The 19,519-nt window shown below is 40.8% G+C and overlaps 1 protein-coding gene across 1 annotated transcript in view; it reads right to left on the bottom strand.

Moving 5' to 3' along the window:
* ANO3 (anoctamin 3) overlaps positions 1–10,644 on the bottom strand; it is a 539,488-nt gene extending 528,844 nt beyond the window's left edge. Inside the window, exon 1 of the mRNA XM_019519487.1 lies at positions 10,083–10,644. Within this exon, the coding sequence (XP_019375032.1) occupies positions 10,083–10,236 (154 nt within the window). The 5' untranslated portion in view covers positions 10,237–10,644. The remainder of the gene's footprint in view (positions 1–10,082) is intronic.
* Between the last annotated feature and the right edge of the window lie 8,875 nt (positions 10,645–19,519).

The following is a 19,519-nucleotide window of genomic DNA, read 5'->3' as shown; positions in this document are numbered from 1 at the left end:
GGGGATGCCCCATAGTCCCCTTCCCCCTAATCTAGGCCCCCTGCCCCCTACTTACCAGCATACAATCTGGGTGCAGCTCCCTGAGGTGGTTAGTGCCCAAATTGTTGAATCTCCAAATCTTCTCCTAAGCTTTTCCAAATCAATTTAGACCTTTTTATTGGTCTCCAAATCAATTTAAATTTGGAGATTTGGTTGCTGAATTGGGCCAAATCTCCAAATCAAATCAGCTACCGAAGCTTCTCATAGCCTTACCCCACGTGTCATGGTGCTAGGAATGGAATGATGGTCAAGAATGTGGCCCTGCTGATTTTGAAAATGTGTTTCCATGTCAATAGGAACATAAGAAGTGCCATTCTGGTTAGACCAATAGCCCATCTAGCCCAGTATATTTTTTCTGATAGTGGCCCTAGCTAAACTGCTATCTACTTGATGAGGAAGGAGGCTCTGACCGGGGTAGCTCCCAGTGACTACGGGGTTGTCTTCCTGTCCCTCACTTGTTCAAGTCTCCAAGTAGATTTAAATTTATGCATCACCTTTTTGAACCTAGCTATTCTACCTGCCTCCACCACCTCCTGTGAAAATGAATTCCACAAGTTAATTATACATTGTGAAAAAAGTACTTTCGCTTGTTAGTTTAAATTGATTATGTATTAATTTTGACAAATTTCCCCTAATGCTAATATTTCAGGACTTGGTGAACAATAGTTCCTGTTCACTTGGTCCACATCCTTCATGATTTTATAAACCACTATTATGTTCCTCCCCAGCCTTCTCCATTCTGAATGAAAGAGCCTTCTCTTGGTATGGCAACTACTCCATACCCCTAATCATTGCTCTTCTATGTACCTTTTCTAATTCTACTACATACTTTTTCAGGTGCAGGGACCAGAACTATACACAGTGTTCAAGATGTGGGCACATCATGACTCTGTATAATGGCATGGAAATATTCTCAATTGTCGTCAATACCCTTCTTAATGATGCCCAACATTTTATTGGCTTGTTAAGGTGCTGCCACATTTATATTCGTAGATTATATGACTGGAAGGGATCTTGGAAAATCCTCAGGTCTAGCCCCCTGCACCAAGCAGGAAAGATAACTGGGGGTCATGTGACCCCAGCAAGGTGACTGTCTAGCCTCCTCTTGAAGATTTCCAGGGTAGGTGATTGCACCACCTCTGGAGAGAACTTATTCCACAGTCTGGACACCCTGACTATGAAGAAGTTTTTCCTAATCATAGAATCATAGAAGCAATGAGTCAGAAGGGACCTAGACAGATCATCGAGTCCAACCCCTTGCCATGGGCAGGAATGAGTCATAAGACCCCAGCCAGGTGCCTATCCAGTCTCTTCTTGAAGATTTCCAGGGAAGGTGAGAGCACCACCTCTCTGAGGAGCCTGTTCCAGGCTCTGGCCACCCTTACCGTGAAGTAGTTCTTCCTAATATCTAACCTAAACCTATCCTCCCTCAGCTTGTGGCCATTGTTCCTGGTGACTCCACGGGGGGCCCTGGTGAACAGACCTTCCCTGAATCCCTGCTGCTGCCCCTGATAAGGTTGTAGGCAGCCACAAGATCCCCCCTCAGTCTCCTTTTGTGGAGACTGAAGAGATTCGGGTCTTTTAGCCTCTTCTCATATGGCTGGCCATGGAGGCCCTCAACCATATGAGTGGCCCTCCTCTGGACCCTCTCCAGGTTCTCCATGACCTTGAAGTGTGGTGCCTAAAACTGGACACAGTTCTCCAGCTGCGGCCTGACCAGCACCACATAGAAGGGGAGCAAGACCTCTCTGGACCTGTTAGTGATGCCCCTGTTGATGCATGACAGGGTGTGGTTGGCTCTGCCTATTGCTTCATCGCATTGGTGACTCATACTCATCCTGGAGTCAATCATGACTCCAAGATCCATCTCTGCCTCTGTGCTGCCGAGATGGTCAGCCCCTAACCTATAACCATAATGCTTGTTCCCTCTCCCAAGGTGCAGCACTCTGCACTTGTCCTTGTTGAACCGCATCCTGTTCAGATCCTCCCACTTCTCTAACCTATCCAGGTCTGCCTGGATGTGGTCCCTGCCTGCTGGTGTATTCACTTTACCCCACAGCTTGGTGTCATCAGTGAACTTGAACAGGGTGCTCTCCACACCCTTGTCCAGGTCACTAATGAAGATGTTTAACAGCTCCGGCCCAAGGACCGAGCCCTGGGGGACTCCGCTGCCCACACCCTCCCAGGTCAACATTGACCCGTCCACCACCACCCTCTGGGTGCACCCCTGGAGCCAGTTTGCCACCCATGTGACTGTGCATTCGTCAATGCCGCAGTCCCTCAGCTTGCCCACCATAATTGGGTGGGACACTGCGTCGAAGGCCTTCTGGAAGTCCAAGAAGATGACATTGACTTCCTCCTTCACATCTAAGCTCTTTGTTACCTGGTCATAGAAAGAAACCAGGTTAGTCAGGCAGGATCGCCCTGGCATGAACCTGTGTTGGTTATCCCTCAGCATCACATAATATTGAGCCTGAATCATTCTTCCAGGAGTTTGTGACCATTACTCCTTGTTTTCCCCTCGGGTGCCCCGGTGAACAGTTGGTCACTGAGCCCTTGTTGTATACCCCTAGTGTAGTGGTAAGCTGCTACCAGATCCCTTCTCATCCTTCTTTTCCTCAGGTTGAAGAGTCCCAGATCCCTCAGCTTTTTCTTGTATGGCTTGCCTTTTAAGACACTGATTATATGGGTGGCTTTTCTTTGAACCCTCTCAAGCTTGTCCATGTCCTCATTAAAGGGTGTTACCCAGAGCTGGATGCAATACTCCAGCTGCGGTTTCATTAGTGCTGAGTAGAGTGGAAGAATCACCTCCTTGGTTTTGCTGGAGATGCATCGATTAATGCATGCCAGAGTATTATTTGTCCTACTGGCTACAGCATCGCACTGCCAGCTCATATTCCTGCTGCTGTCTATTATTACCTCCAAGTCCCTTTCATTTGTGGTGCTAGTCAGTTTTGGTGTCCCCTAGCCTGTAGGTGTGTTGGGGGTTGCTAGTCCCAAAGTGGAGCACTTTACATTTCTTGATGTTGATCTTCATCAGGTTTGTAGCCTATCTTCAAGTGTGACCACACTCCCCCATAACTTAGTGTCATCTGCAAACTTGGCCAATGAGCTCTTCACCCCCACATCCAAATCGTTAATAAAGATGATGAAAAGTACTGGACTGAGCACCGACCCTTGCAGGACACCACTGCCCACTCCTCTCTCGGATGAGACAGATCCATTCACTATGACTCTCTGGGTTCTTTCCTGCAGCCAGTTTCTCACCCACCTGACTGTCTTAGAGTTAAGCTCACGATGCTCCAATTTTCTCATGAGGACACTGTGGGATACTAAATCAAAGGCCTTTTGGTAATCAAGGTATACAATGTCAACCTGCTCTCTCATGTCCACGTGGCGAGTTACCTGGTCATAGAAGGAGATGAGGTTGGTAAGGCAAGACCTGCCCATGATGAAGCCATGCTGCTGTCATTCAGAATCTTACCTTCTGCAAGCTTATTGCAGATAGACTCCTTGATGAACTGTTCTAGGATTTTCCCTAGGGTGGAAGTTAGGCTGACTGGCCTATAGTTGTCTGGGTCCTCCCTCCAGCTCTTCTTGTGGATGGGCACAACGCTGACCCTCTTCCAGTCCTCAGGGACTTCTCCAGAGTGCCACAAGTTGTGGAAGAGTTTCACCAGGAGTTCCGCAATGACTTCAGAGAGCTGACATTTTTAAAGAATGATAATGACTATCTACAATGACTGTCTACAAACACTCCAAGGTCTCTTTCCTGAGTTTTAACAGCTAGTTCAGAACCAGAATTGTGTATATATATGTCAAGGTTATTTTTCCCCAAGGTGTATTACCTTGTCAAAATTGAAAAGTTCATCTGGCATTTTTTTTCCTACTTAGCTTGGTGAGATCTTCATGCAGTTGTTCTCCGCCTCCCGTTCATCAGCTTGTGACTCAATTACCTGAAATATTCTGGTATCATCTGCAAACTTGGAGCTTTCGCTGTTCACACTCATTTCCAATCACTGATGAAAGTGCTGAACAAAATAGGGCCCAGCACAGATCCCTGTGGAATTCCACTTCTGACCTCCCTGCATCCTAAAAGTGACTACTTAGCCCTACTCTTCACTTCTTATCTTTTAACCAGTTCTTAAACCACAAAAGAACCTTCCCTCCAATCCCATGGTAGTGTAATTTTTTTAAAGGAGCTTTGGACAGGTGACTTTGTAGAAAGCTTTTGAAAGTCCATAGATACTATGTTGACTGGATCCCTCTGGTCTACATGCTTGTTAACACCCTCAAAAACCCCCCAACATACTTGTGAGGCAGGATTTCCCTGTAAAAACACCATGCTGATTCTTCTACATTTTATCCTTTATTATAGATTCTACCAATTTGCCAGGAATGGAAGTGAGACTTACTGGTCTGTAGTTCCCAGGGTCATCTCTAGAGCCCTTTATGAAGATGAGCACAGAGGCCATTTGTAATGATAGGTTAAAGTCTATTGCCAGCCAGTCTGAAATTTAACCTCTGAGTTCCTTCAGAATTACTGGGTTAAAGCCATCTGGTTCTGGTGACTTATTAGCATTTAATTTATCAATTTATTCTAAAAATCCCCCTGTTTTTACTTCAACATGGTCCAATGTTTTAGACCCATCTACTAGGCAGGATTAATTTGGCATGAGAAGTTCCCCAGTATCTTCTGCAGTAAACACTGATGCAAATAATCTGTTTAGCTTCTCTGTTATAGCATTATCATCCGTGGGTGGCTTTATTTAATTTAATTTAATTTTTTACACCTGCTCATTTAATGGTCCTACTAATTTTCTAGCTGGCTTCCTGTTTATCATATATTTTAAAGAAAAGTTTTTATTATTAACTTTAGCAACTTTTTGCTAAATGCTAGTCAAATTCTTTTTTGGCCTGACCTGACAGAGATTTTAAGCTTTCCTGATTCCCTCATTTGGGCATGCCTCCTGTTTTTTGAAAGATGCCTTTTTGTCTTGAATGGCCTCCTTAACTCTTCTATTAAACCATGCAGGCATTTTATTCATCCACTTGGTACTTTCTTTGACTTAGGGTATAAAACACACATTTAAGGAGGACCACATCATTTGTTATTTCACGCTGTTAATTTGGGAAATTTTGAAAGATTACTTGTTTGTTCTTAATACTAAGAAGATAGGTAGTTAGCTGTGTTAGCCTGAAGTCAGTCAGAAGGCAGGGTAGATATGTACCTTTACAGACTACCTAAGTAAAATATAGACGGAGAGAGAAAGGGAGTATGACTGATGGCAGTCCATTTCATTCAGCTGGATACAAGAGAAGCAGCCCCTTTCTTTGTTTCAGTCATTAAAATCCAGTTGAACCTTTTTCTGATCAATTTAGGGTATGGTATACATGTCCCACAGAGTATGAATACTTCACTTTGACTCTTAAACTAACTGAATTACTTAAAATCCTTTTATGAATGATCAATATTTAGATTTTTTTCTTTACTAGTAAATACTTTTTTTTAACTACTAGTAGTTAAAAGATAGATTCCAGGTAATGCCTTTCAGAGCATGGTTGCAAGATAGTTAGAAGACAGAAAGACAGTGTAATATGGTTGAGGTTCTCAGCTATTTCAAACTACTGAGGGAGACATAAGGCAGTATCTCTTTCAGGGACAACAAAATCCTTTTGCCACAAGGATCTACAGCTACAGAACTCTGGCTAGCCCGAGTAGTCAGGAAACTGCTGAAATACAAACTAACTTGGATCCTGTGGGAAATTTGCTCAAAAAAAGAAGATTGACAAGAAGACTGAGGCCCTATATTTCTGTTTCTTCATCAGCCTACAATAATTTCAGTTTCAAAGGAAGAAGGTATTGCCAGAGTTGTAATACTGGCATTAATTTCACTGTAACACATTTAAATTCATATTATTCTCCATACTCTATTATTATACCTTCATAAATCATCAGGAGCTTTTTCTTGTTAAATTAGAGTTGTTCAGCACCTATTAAATTGCCTTTTAATTAATTCTGATTTCTTGCAGGCACCCAAAACTACAGCTATTCTATTCATACCTTTCTTTAGAGATTTGACAGACTTATTGGTGATGATTCAATTGTCATGGAAGTGAAAAATCATTTGTCTGTTCAAGGTGCAAATGTTGGGCCATGCAATGTGGCCCATTTAACAAATCATCTTTTGGAATATGACGTTCCAACATTGCACTGAAAAGCAATCAGATGTGTCCTTATATTTGGCAAGACCACTCCACAAACTCCACACGTGATTTCAGTAGTTTTCAACATGGAGAGACTAATAGTGCTACTAGGAGAGGTACATGGCCTAATACAGTATCTATAAGAGTCCCATTGAAAAGTAATACTTAGTTGCTTTCACTGATGCTTCAGTATTACAGCTGATGGAATAATGCATGCTCCCCCCCACCCACCACCTCCTCTCTCATTCCACATGACTATTAAACATAATTTAAAATGGAATGTGCTTGGGTTGTGCTTACACTCATGCTTGCTTTCTGCCAGTGTTCACAAATCAAAGACTAGCTCATACAAAGCAAACGGACATGAGTACTCACACTGGTAATGTGGTATTTTTTCTTTTTGGAACACTGCTTGACAAAAGTTAACTCATCAACAGACCTGATTCTGCAAACATGATCTCCTACTGGGGACACCAGGACCTGTTTCAGCTTCACCAGAGTGCTTTAGGGTCATATTCCCTATATTCAGCTAACTGGAGCAAAGCATAGAAAGGTAAAAAAAGAAAACAGAAAAGTATCAATAATAATATATTTATGATTCTTTTAGTTTTCATGCTACAAGATGTGCCAGTTAAGGAATATGACCTTGAACATGCCCATATTTAGTTTTATGGCAAATGAATAGCATTCACAGGGGCAGGCCATTAGAAAAGGCACTTCTTTTGGAATTCAGAGGTCTGGCCTAATAAAGAAGAGTACTTCAGCACAGGTTTATGTGAGCAGAGAGAAGTAGTTAGCTGTGTTAGTCTGAAGTCAAGCAGAATGTAGGGTAGAAGTATCAGATGAAGTGAGCTTCAGTCCACATAAGCTTGTGCTATATATAGGTCTACCCTGGTTAGTCTGTAAGGTGCCAGTCTACCTTGTCTTCAACAGGCTTACATGCCATTACATTAATGGGACAGAGACTTGCATTTAAGCACATGATAGAGGGACAAACTTAAGTACATGTTAAAAATATTACTGAGACTCAACATGAGCAAATTACATTTTGATCTACAAAAGACATCTTCTCTTTCAAAAGAATCTAGCGAACACAAGACACTAAAAATAACATTTTCTGTTGCATGGTATTTCATTTCATAGTACTATTTACAGTATTTCCTGTTTGCTATTGCTGTTGAAAGCTATTTTGAATTAATTTAAACTGATGGTTCTGGCAGCAGAAAATTTTGTTTCTCTCTGTAATGTAATTCTGTATTTTGTTCCATTTAAAAAGGCAGCCTCATTAAAGTTCTTGATCAAAGAGCTGGAAAATAGATGCCTTTCATGTAGGAATCTGCCACACATTGTTTACATTTCATAAATGTACAGAGGGAAGAGAAGAAATGAGAGCTGTTATCATGTGCACAATACTCATTCTAGGTCCCTAGTGATTTTTTAAATGAAGATCCTGTAGTATATGTAATGTGTTGTGTGTTATATATCAATGTTTATTGGTGCTTTGGGTAATATTTAATGTTTTTTGTATAGTCCATTGAAAAAGAAAAATAAGAAAGACTGAGTGCACGCTCTCAAAGCTCTAGTTCAGCTATGTGAACTAACTAGACTGATCCCTGTGTCCATCCAGATGGTGTTCCAATGTCATTTTGTGTACATATATGGGTCCCCGCTAACAAATCCCAATGCAAAGGCCAAGTATTTTTTTTCTAGCCATCAAGATTTTCAGGTTATTTATTGCACACACGTGGGAAACTTGGCATTCTACATCAGCTTTGTAACTGGAACATGAAACTGAGTTGTCTAGAAGAAGTCTATACATTAAGAAAACAGAGATCCGCTATTTTATGTTAGCCACCGTATATCTATTTTTATCAATGGCCGGGATTCAGCACGTGGAAATTTCTTTTTTGAAATTACATAGTGGAAGCCAAAAAGAATTTGTTTACAGCATTTCATTCAGAGCTCAGCCAGCCTGTAGTTATTTTAAACTCTGCTAAACTAAATATTAAAGCAGTTAGGAGGAGAGAGAGAGACTAAGATTTCCATTGGCCTAATGTCATTACTGAAAATATTAATGAACGTTAGTAGCTTTTGCCATGAAGAACAGAGATCAGCTTGAAAAAGGCAAAGTTTGTCAATAGACACCATACTGTTGTTGAAGTTACTTACTATTTTATGAATTAGGAACACAAACATAATGGATTTAGACAGAAACATCACTTCATAGAGTATGATATCACTAATTATTTGTTAGTGGTCCCATCTTACAAAAGAAACTCATTTAACCACATCTTATTTTAGAGCTGCGCTGCCCATGACTTTCTACACTCCATTTCGTCACATGACATAACTCTATTTTCAAATCAGCAAAATTATTTATACTTAAGTCAAAGCCCTCTTGTTTGCTCTGTAGAACAGAATATTGTTCATGACAGGATATTGTATACTGTGCATTTATTTCATACTGTATTTTCTACTGTGATTTTAAGGTCACACATTAAATTACTGAATCAACAAGATCTTATGCACATTTAATTTTATGCAAGCAAATAGTTCAATTTAAGCACGTTTCTGCATTTATGAACCTAATTTTTGTAATAAGTTTTAAGGAACAGGTTGTTTTTTCTTTCGCAAAATGTTAGGCAATAAAGTCATCTGTTCACAGTGTGCTGAAATTGTGCTATTCCAGGACAAATTATAATTGGGAAGGCTGAGGTTCATTACTGAGATCAATATTAATCAAAACCTTGTTTACATGTAAATTCACATGCTTTAGCCAAGGTGCATGATTCACCTGAGATGGTATATCCTGAGGAAAAGAAACAATCTGTGCTCATATTCAGGTAATTTACATTTAGTTTGTATTTATTTTCTTCAGCTTTAAAGGGGATGTGATGGTACATGCCAGTAACTTGAGGTTTCCCTGATTAGGCATGTGAGGCAAAGTATACACTGAAGGCTGCTGTGTAGCATTTATCATGAGTAGGAGGTCATTAATAATGTGGAAGGTATGCAAGTGAGATGCTTCAACCAAAATGAATGGCAACCACATTTTTAAAGATATCAGATACACACTGTATTTCAACTTTCCCATATGAATTTTCAAGGAAACAAAAATGGCAAATTAGTGACCAAACAATGTTGTTCGTATTTGGGGAAGTGTATTCCAGCTCTGTGGACTAGCCTGGAACCAAAACAGAACATGTAAATAAGCTGGAAATAGCACAGAATTTCATGAGTTGCAGGAACATTATAGAGCCAACATATTGTCCCACTTTGCTCTTCATCAAGTCTCCCTTAGACTCAAATCTGTTTGCTAATCTGTGGTGGGAATGTGATGAGACAGAAGGCAGAAGAGGAGTCAAAAGTGACGAGTACTGCAGAGCACAGTCCTACACAATCAAGCAGATTCTCAGAGGCTTCTCTAATTTACGCTGAGGATGTTTCATACTCTGCTGTAGTCCAAATCCCAGATGATTTGAAGGTGACTCTCAACTTTTCCCCCACTAGTTGAATCTTAGCCTTTGTACTACAGTTCTCAGGAAGTATAGTATAGAATCAAGCCTCCTGTCTCTTCCCTCCTCTTATTTTTTTTATTTTTTAATAAATCATCATCTGCTCAAACCTGTTTTCAAAGCAAAAACATGATTTTGTTTTGGACACTACAAATAGCTGCGCACAAAATATATCAATAATAATAAAATCAGTCCACTGCTGATTATCAGGTCCTATAAAAGTATTTTTCACTGAGACAATTCTGAGATATTATAACTTCATAAATATTACAAACAGATTTGGGGAAAAAAAGAGTTAAATAAATATAACATCAAGCTTACCGGCAGGTGCAGAAAGTGAACAATGTAGTTCAAGACTGCAGTGATCAGCAGGTAGTTCTTTGAATTTATGTTGCCTAAAGTCAAATTTTGAATCATTTTGATCCTTGATCTCTTCTGGAGAAAGATTTTCCAGTTCAATTATTGAAGCTGACATTGGAGGGTAGTTTCAGTTAAAGTCTTAAAATAATAAAACACCCCTCCCCCTTAAAAAAAAAAAAACCACATAAAAATAAACAGCCTAACAACAACAGTACAACTTTCCCAAAGTTTTAGGTTTAACTATTTGCAAGTCCCTCTGATTGAAAATCTTAGTATTGCAAAAGCTTGTCCAATTTCTTTTTAAAGTCTGAGATCTACCATTTTCAGTAAGTTGTTTTCCAGCTCCAAAGTATTTTCTAAATTGCCTACTTGTCCACCAAGATAAAAAACCTATTCCTTTAAGAAGTTCCTCTGTTCTTAGAGTGACAGCACTATTATGGTATTTTTGTTAGCTGCTACAGAAATAGACAGGATAAGTGGAGACATCTGTATGTCTGCTAAGATCTGTCCGTAATAACTTTGTTTTAACAACTCTAATTCATGTTTCATTATACATTGGTCCAGCTGGGAGGAGCTAAGCAGTACAAATGAAAACAAGTGCATTCCACATAACAGCTCATTAGCTGGGAGCTAGCAGCTGAAATATAGAAGTTAGTTATGCCATAAGGATGTTTCTTAAATCAGGACGCACAGATCTGTCCGGAGTTTATTCAGCAAGATAACTGAAAAAAAGGAAAGGTCAAAGTGAGAAATATACAATCTAGATAGAGTGCACACACATACACACTTGAGTCTCGCAGCCCAGCAGCGAGGCTTTAAGCTTTTGTTTATGGGATACAGCTGTATTACTGTTAGGAAAAGAAAACATTTCATCCTTCAGATTACCTAAACAAGTTATATCTTTTATTGTATTTTCTCTCTCCCATCTTTGAATAAAACTTTTAAGAGCACATCTACAGAGATTTCTCTTATTTCCCCCTCTTCTTTACTCAACCTCTGGTCCCACATTTTAAGCTCTGAGAAATAGTACCAAGAGAGGCACCCACTGGTAATTCTGGGAAATTACACAACTGTAGAAATGTGTCAATGAATTATAATTAGGCACAAACATCTTTTTAAAGGGAAGGACAAGAGAGAAGGCTGTTTTGTCACTGCAAGATGTGTCTATAAATACCCTAACAGCAACACAGATGGCAGAGAGATGGATGTTTAGAAGCCTTTAGCAGGACAGAAAACAGAAAGGAACAAATTAAGTGCAGATAGTTAATTATGCAAAAAGAACTTTACCCCCAGGATTCCTCCCAAGAAACATGTAAGTTCTTGACAATATAAAGGAGCCTCTGGTGAACTGCGATGAATTGACTTTGACCTTTACTGGTCATCCTTCTCTTGCACACAGAAACAGAAGTTGTAACAAGTGGAAGAACATCTGTACCACAACTTGGGGCACAGAGGGGTCTTTTGTATGTGGTTAGATTCTGTTCCATGCATTAGACATCTAGGTTGACTTAGGTATGTAAGGACAGATCTTGGCACCCTGTTCTAGTCCACCTTGTGTAATTTCATAGATTTCATAGACATTAGGGCTGGAAGGGACCTCGGAAGATCTTCAAGTCCAGCCCCCTGCCCCAGGGGCAGGAAGTCAGCAGGGGTCATAGGATCCCAGCAAGATAAACATCCAAACGAATCTTGAAGGCATTCAAAGTAGGTGCTTGAACCACCTCCGGCGACAGTCTATTCCAGACCTTGGGGGTAAGTTCTTTCTTATGTCCAGCCTGAAATGGTCATGGAGGAGTTTGTGACCGTTTGGTCTTGTCATCCCTTGGGGTGCTCTGGTGAACAGATGTTCCCCCAGATCCTGGTGAGTACCTCTTATAAACTTATAGGTAGCCACCAGATCACCCCTGAGCCTGCATTTTTCCAGGCTGAAGAGTGCCATAGCTCTCAGCCTCTCATCATAAGGTCTGCTCCCTTGACCTCTGATCATGCATGTGATCATGCTCTCCTCTGGACTCTCTCAAGCTTCTCCACATCCTTTTTGAATTGTGGAGCCCAAAACTGGATGCAGTACTCCAGGTGTGGCCTCACCAAGGCCGAGTACAAGGGGAGAATGACATCCCGGGATTTGCTTGAAAAGCATCTATGGATGCAAGCCAGCATTTTGCTTGCTTTACTAGCTGCAGCATCACACTGATGGCTCACATTCATCTTGTGGCCAATCATTACCCCCAAGTCCCTTTCATCCATAGTGCTAGCCAGTGTAGCACTGCCGAGCCTAAGCATGCTGCAGGTTTTTCTTCCCAAGGTGGAGAACCTTGCATTTTTTGGTGTTAAACACCATCAGGTTCTCATCTGCCCATTTCCTAACCCTGTCAAGGTCAGCCTGGATCACCCGCCTGTCCTCAGGTGTGGATGCTTTACCCCAAAGTTTGGTGGTGTTGGCGAACTTGGCCAGTCCGCTTCTGATCTTCCTTCTGATCATTAATGAAGATGTTGTATAGTATAGGCCGAAGGACAGAGCCTTGTGGGATCCTACTGGTCACAGGGCACCACAACAATTGACTTCCGTCAACTACCACCCACTGGGTCCTATCTCAGAGCCAATTCCCCAGCCAGCTGATCGTGATGAAGCCAAGGCCACAGTTGGCCAGTTTTGCTAAGAGGTGATCATGGAATATCAAATCAAAGGTTTTTTTTAAGTCAAGATATATGACATCTTACCCTTAAATCATAAAAAGCAGTTAGGAGGTGCAGAACCCACCCATCTTCAGCATCAACTGTTTTTAGGGATCCAACAAGGGTGGAATTTAATTGCATTTAGGCACCTCAGTCCAATTATGCCTCTAATAGATTAAATAAAATCTGTATCACAGCCTTTGGTGGGGTGATGAGAAGCTCAGTCACAACAAAAACTTTGATAGATTATTGTCTGTCCTGATCTCTGCTTGACAGTTAAAGGTAAAAGAAAGACAGTTCTGCAGGCCAGATTTGGCAATGGGAAGTAACTTTAACTTGTACCTGTAGGTGGAGCTCTGCCATATCTCTATCCACATGTGCAGTAGCATAGGCCTGGCAGCAGCACAAATATACCATCCACTTATTATTTATGCCAAGTGAATTCTTTGGCAGTTACTCATACTGAACTACAATTTCTTTAATTTCAAAGGAGCAGGCACAGGGTCAGATTTCACCCTGGCTCCATATAAAGATGCACCATATATACTCAAATATAAGTCAAGTCCCCACAATAATTAGATTCTATATATGGAAAATTTATAAATTTGTTATAATTTTCCTGGGATAGAGTCTAATTATTAGAGGTTTGCCTTGAATTTATCCCCCTCCCACTGTTACAGGAAGGAAAATAAATCTGGGTAGTCACATACTGCCTTGACCTCTACCCCCCCAGCCTCTTCCCACTGTAGACCCTTACCCACCTCTTTACTGTTAGACCCTGCTCTCCCTGGGCACATGGAAGTGAGGACCAAATTTGAAAACACTGGGCACATCTACACATTATATTAAGGTGCAGCATATTGCACCAGAGTTTGATGCTCCTGGCCACCATAAGCACATAGAGCTAGGCTGGAGGAGCCCCAGCCAGCAGGGGGTCTTAGGGGTCAGCCTGCCAACCTGAGATTGCTCCAACCCAGCTCAATATGCTGTGTAGGGGCTGGCTGGGACACAAGGGTGCTCCAGTGTGGGGCTAGCTGGCAGGCAGCCTCTGCACTGAAGCATCCTCAAGACCCAGCCAGCCCCAGCAACATCTGCACATGCATTACTGTAAGTAAAAGAATCTGCTGTAGGATAATACTTGTATTTACAAGTGCTAACCTGTGGCAGAGTTAAGTAGGTTCCTAAGGCCTAACAGCACTGCCATGTAGATGCTGAGAAGTTTACTGTGGAGCTAATTAAACAACTCCACAGTGCCTCATGTAGAGGCACCCACTGACTTTGAAATAAACATTCCTCTAGTAATTTAGTTAATCCAGAATTGATGCATTTCACCTTTTTTTGAAATTGCTGCAAGTTTTAGCACAGGTACTCCATAAATATGCCTTTAAGAAGCACTTTTGTACCTACTTATCTAAAGTACAAACCATGTTTTTCTTTTTCTTTTTTAAACTTCATGTCTCACCAAATTAGCTGAATCAGTTCTGAATTCTATTGACTAAGTAGAGCTCCATCATGTGTGGTACTACCAGCAGCAATGTCCTCCTTCCCAGACTCTTCAGCCTGGGACTTCAGATACTCCAAAATCCATGGCAGACATCTTGTTTGCAGGCCCCAAGCCCAGATCCCTTGGAGTTAGGATGCTCCCAAGTCTCACTTGTCCTTAGTCAAAAGGCCAAAGGAGCAAGCTAGGGAGAAATCCCCATCTCCATAAAAATAAAGCATGTAGCTGAGAAGCTGAGAACCTCCTATAGTAGACTTGGGCAGGGGGGGTTGGGAAGCTGCCAGCAGGGCATTGAACAAGCCTCCATCCTTAACTACACAATGCTACTCAACACAATCTTGGCTCACAGGAGGCTGAGATCCTATGTACAAGACCTTGTGACATAAAAGGATGAGAAGTGTATAAACCATGTATATTAGTCCACAATGAAAAAGCTCATGATTTCAATACACTTCACGGGGCTGCACATGACCAGAGTCAACAGTGTTTCAAGTTATGTTGACCCCATAGATCAGAACTGCTCCGTATGTGTGTGTACTCCAGATACACCCACAAAGGATCCATTAGCTCTCCACTCATGACTGGAACTAGGTGTTCTTGTCACAAGTCCTGGAACCGTCCAAAAATGTGTTTTCAGATAAGGCATAGGGCACCCTGGTCTAGCTACACTTCATGAAGGGCAGGGCCACACTAATATGCAACAGGCAGGCTAAGAGAGGGGGTAACAGAGAGATTCTAGGTGAACTTTTGGGGGCCCCATTTGGTCCCAGATATCAGGCTAGTGAAGAAATAGGAATCATTGCAAATAGGGGAAGAAGGGCACAACTCAGCTATGGGAGTGAAGAGGAAGTTAAATGTATTCAGTGTACTGACTCACTATGACTTGAATAAGAGTGAGCCTGGATGGGGACTGAGTGCAATGGACACTATCAATTTATTCAGATGGGCTGCACTGACCTATCCTTTTTATAGGCTCCCATTAGCATTGAAAGCCTGATATATGCCTTAAAGACAAATAAAGGGGTCAAAAAAGTGTCAGGGTGTAAAAAATGGAGAAGGGAGACCCAAAGCTCAAAACAATGGCAGTGGTGGTAAGCAAGCATGAGGTGGAAAAAAAAGAGTTCAAGAATAGAAATGAAGAACTGGAGACAGATGGAGAGTGGATAAAGGTGGAGAAGAAAGAAAGAAAGCAGGTGACATAGGAGTAACAGCAAAGGCAGCAATAACAAGACTAATGATGTCAGAGGGAAGACAGGAGCAGAGGAGAGTGGGAGCCAGAACAGGAGCAGCAGGATGGTACATCAGGCAAGAAGCAAAGGATGGAGGGATCATGATGGCAGGCTGGCCCACTGGGAGTGGCATGGGAGGAAAACATGGCACTGAGAGAAGATAAAGACGGGCTGAGACTGGCTTTGAGGATAAGGAAAAAACTTCAGAAGATAATACATGAAGTATACATAGTACCAGGTAGAATGATCTCCAAAGTGATCAGAGTAATGAGAAATGCACCATTTCACATTCAACAGGGGAAAACAAACACCATTATGGCAAAGCTAAAATTAGAAAAAGCACATGACAGAATGGATCATGATTATTTATTTGAAGTGGTAGAAAAAATGGGGTTCCCAAAGAAATGTATATGTTGAAAATGTATATGTTGAATAAAGTTATTGTATAGAGACACAGAGAGCCAAGCCCAAATGAATGGGCATCTAAGCAGCTCCTTTAAAATCCATAGAGGGGTGAGAGAAGGGTGCCCCTAGTCAACACTGCTATTTGGGTGTGGCATGGAACCATTAGCACAAACAATAAGAAAAGGCAAGGTCGTAAGTAGAGCAAAGATACTGGGAAGGGGTGAGGTAAAATGCATACTATACATAGATGATATAAATGCAGTAGTTAGAGATAGACTTTCAATGAAAAGGGTGCTAAAGCATACCCCAGAGTTTGGAGAAGTGACGGGGGCTAAACTAAATAGGTCAAAAAGCATGATAATGGGAATGGGGAACTGGAGGGACTTCGAGAAGTTGGTCTTTGAAATGAGCAAGAGAGAAATCAGAGTGTTAAGGATCCCTATGGATGCTAAAGGAAAAGGTAATAGGGCATGGGGAAAAATGACAAGGCTATGACAAATACTAGTCCAGAAAGACACTGTCCTTTGCCAGAAAAGTGGCAGCCTTTAAGGCTGTGCTAATGCTGAATATTCTTTATATGGGGATTGTATTCCCACCAACATGGCAGCAGATCGCAAAAGTACAGAGGAAAATTTATGTTCTTCTGGAATGCCACAAGAGAAAGTTTAGCTAGAGATAAACTGTACAAAGCAAGAGAGATGCGGGGATGGGGGCTGCCGGATGTGGAATTGTTCATCTACCTGAAATATGCAAGCATGATAAGCAAAAGGTGGTAATGGAAGGAGAGGGGAAAGTAACACGTATCACCCGATTACACTTGGGTTCAATTTTGAAGAAAAGGAGAGTATATCGAGCTCTTTGAGGAATAATTGGGCATGGCGCCTGCTGATTCATTACATCAGGATGGAAGCATTCATGCAGAGGTATAAAATAAGGAAGGTAGGGCTAGAGATCCTGAGGGATCATAAGAAATTGGTGAAAGTGGTAAAGAAGAGAGACAGGATGGCACCAGTGGAAAACTTCACAGAAGAACAAATGAAGAAGGTGTGGGGAGTGGTGGTGGGTAAACAACCCAAAGATGAATGTGCTGACCTAGCATGGACGGTTGTAAAAAATATGTTGCCAGTGAGAGAAGTGCAACACAGATGGGACTTGACAAGTTCATCAAGGTGCCCACGGGAGAGGTGCGGGGAAGAATAAACAGTAGGACATGTATTTTGGGAGTATCCATAAGCAAAGCAGGTGTGGGAAAGGGTCTGCCACATACTGAGTGCTACCAAAATAAACCCATCATTACACAGGAGATGGTACTATATGGACTCAGACCAAAGGGACTAGAGGAAATGTTATTAATGACTTTAGCATGCATTAGCAGTAGTTAAAACTACTTCATGGAAAGTAAGAAACCTCTGGGTGCTTAACAGGCTGGCTTTCACTGAAAGAGTGCTTAAAGCTTGGACCGCACGAACTGAAATACTACATTGATTGGGACAATGAAGAGATTGGAGAGGAAGAGAAGGAGGAAAAGTGGAGGAAAAAGGACTGGACTTGTTTCACTAGTAAACCAACAGCAAGGACTGATGGGAGAGGCAGAGAGTTTTAAGTGGTTACTAAGGTAACAGTTTTTTCATGGAGTTTTGTATGAAGAAAAAGATTTCTGTAAAGGTTTTTTTTTTGTGGGAATTAATGTTTGTTGCTTAAGGCTGTAATATAAGTATCTGTGTGTTTTCAATAAAATGTGTTTAAAAAAAGTTCCCATCTGTATTTCAGCTTTTTTGGCTACAATCAAATGTAGCATTTTTGGCACAAAGGGGAGGGTGTTAGGGCTGGCTCTGTCCTTTCTGGTGCTGGCTTGGTATTGTAGTACCTCCAGACCCAGTTCCCTCTTGAGGGAACACCTGCCGCCCCCCTCCCCTTTTTTTTAAGGGCCAAAAAAATTAGAAAGGTTCCCATTAGGATGTTTGCACAATATGGGCTATGTATTTTTATAGTCATGCTCAATGCTGGCTGTATTTAATCAACTTCCTAGTTGGTTTCCATTACTGAACACATGCTGCTTTTTGTGGCTGTTTAATGATGCACAATGTATTTAATGAGGTTTTCTTGTACTGTATTAGAATGTAAGATGAGGAGCTTTTTTCCTCCATGGTGACTGGAGAAAACAACCTCACCTTATATTTAAGTAAATACAGTACTTAAGTACCAGCTTTAGAAGCAGCTGTCAATGAAGCCCTCAATGAAATTGCTAACATTTTTTAAAATTGTGGTAGAACATATCTTTTTAAATTTTTTACTCTACTTTTATTTATACTAGACTCCTAAGAAGAGTCAAATAGAGTCCTACTCTAACAGTCACAGGTCTCATTGACTTTAGTTCAGTTGAAAACATTTATTGAAACTTAAAAATATGATCATGCAATAGGGAAAACAATATACTACATGAAATGGAGGAGTAGCCAGGTCTTTTTTGAGGTGTAGAGTATAGAATATAACCCTATTAGTACTCTTATAAAATCAGCTGCTAAACAAACCCAAAAGGCTTTCTGAACCCTATGGTTTCAGGTATTTAACAGTTAAGAGGAGAATATCTTATTCACAGTAATAAGAAACTATAGGATTTTCAGGATCAGATCACTGACCTTTTAGATAGGTGAAAATCTCAGATAATGTACTAGTTGAATTTTATGTAAATATTGGGGGATAATGGAAATTCTTTTCTCAACTTATAAATTCATTCAAAGGCTTGTAGCCCTGACTGACCTTTATTCCTATCTCTGGACAACTGAGATGAGAACCTATAACTTTTCTGAAATATTTGAGCAGTTCATTATCTCATCCAAATCAGGTTTATCTGAAGGTTTTGGGTGTCTTCTAAGATCTTCATAAAACACATTTGTATTTGACATACTACAGTGTTACCTTGCATATGGCTGTTACAATGTTTTCCATGCAACTGTGCAACAATTACCATATAAATAAAAGTAGGGCATGTTAAGACTTTAATCATCTGTGACCATTTTAGTTATTTGTACCACATTTCCTTTTGAGTAAAAGTTGTCTCTTACGTAAGATAAGGAAATATCTTTAGCTTTGGGAATCCTAAATCTCCAGCTCATTGTTTTGTTCTCTATATACACATTATATAGTGTGTCTTGGAACCCTGGAGTACCCATTAACTATGCTGAAGTAGGTAGAACCCTTGCAGAAAGATGACTGCATACTATAAATAACAGACACTTTAATTTTTAAGTGCCAAACATAACATTCAATGGAAAAGCACTTTCGTAATGAAGATATATAATAACCCACATTTTCTTTAAAGGCCATTTATGTATCAAGAGACCTGAGAGGCAGTAAATGCCAGTGGGATTCCCCAACTATTCATGTAATTGGAAGATTGCATTGCTTAAGAGTACACTTACAAAAAAATTCATCTCCATGAAGTTCAAAAAGCTGATTCATTCGGTAGCTGATCATAAAGATTTGTAATAATTTATTTTAAATAGATAACTTTTTCCATAACCAACAGTCATTCACAGTAAAATGAAGCAATCAAGCATCCACTAGATACAACTATGTAAAAATAA

This window comes from Gavialis gangeticus, unplaced genomic scaffold (assembly GCF_001723915.1).
Source record: "Gavialis gangeticus isolate Ggan-Ray unplaced genomic scaffold, GavGan_comp1, whole genome shotgun sequence".
In the NCBI taxonomy this organism is placed as follows: Eukaryota; Metazoa; Chordata; order Crocodylia; family Gavialidae; genus Gavialis; species Gavialis gangeticus.
Note: the sequence above shows the minus strand (reverse complement) of the source record. Positions and strands in the feature narration are given on the sequence as shown.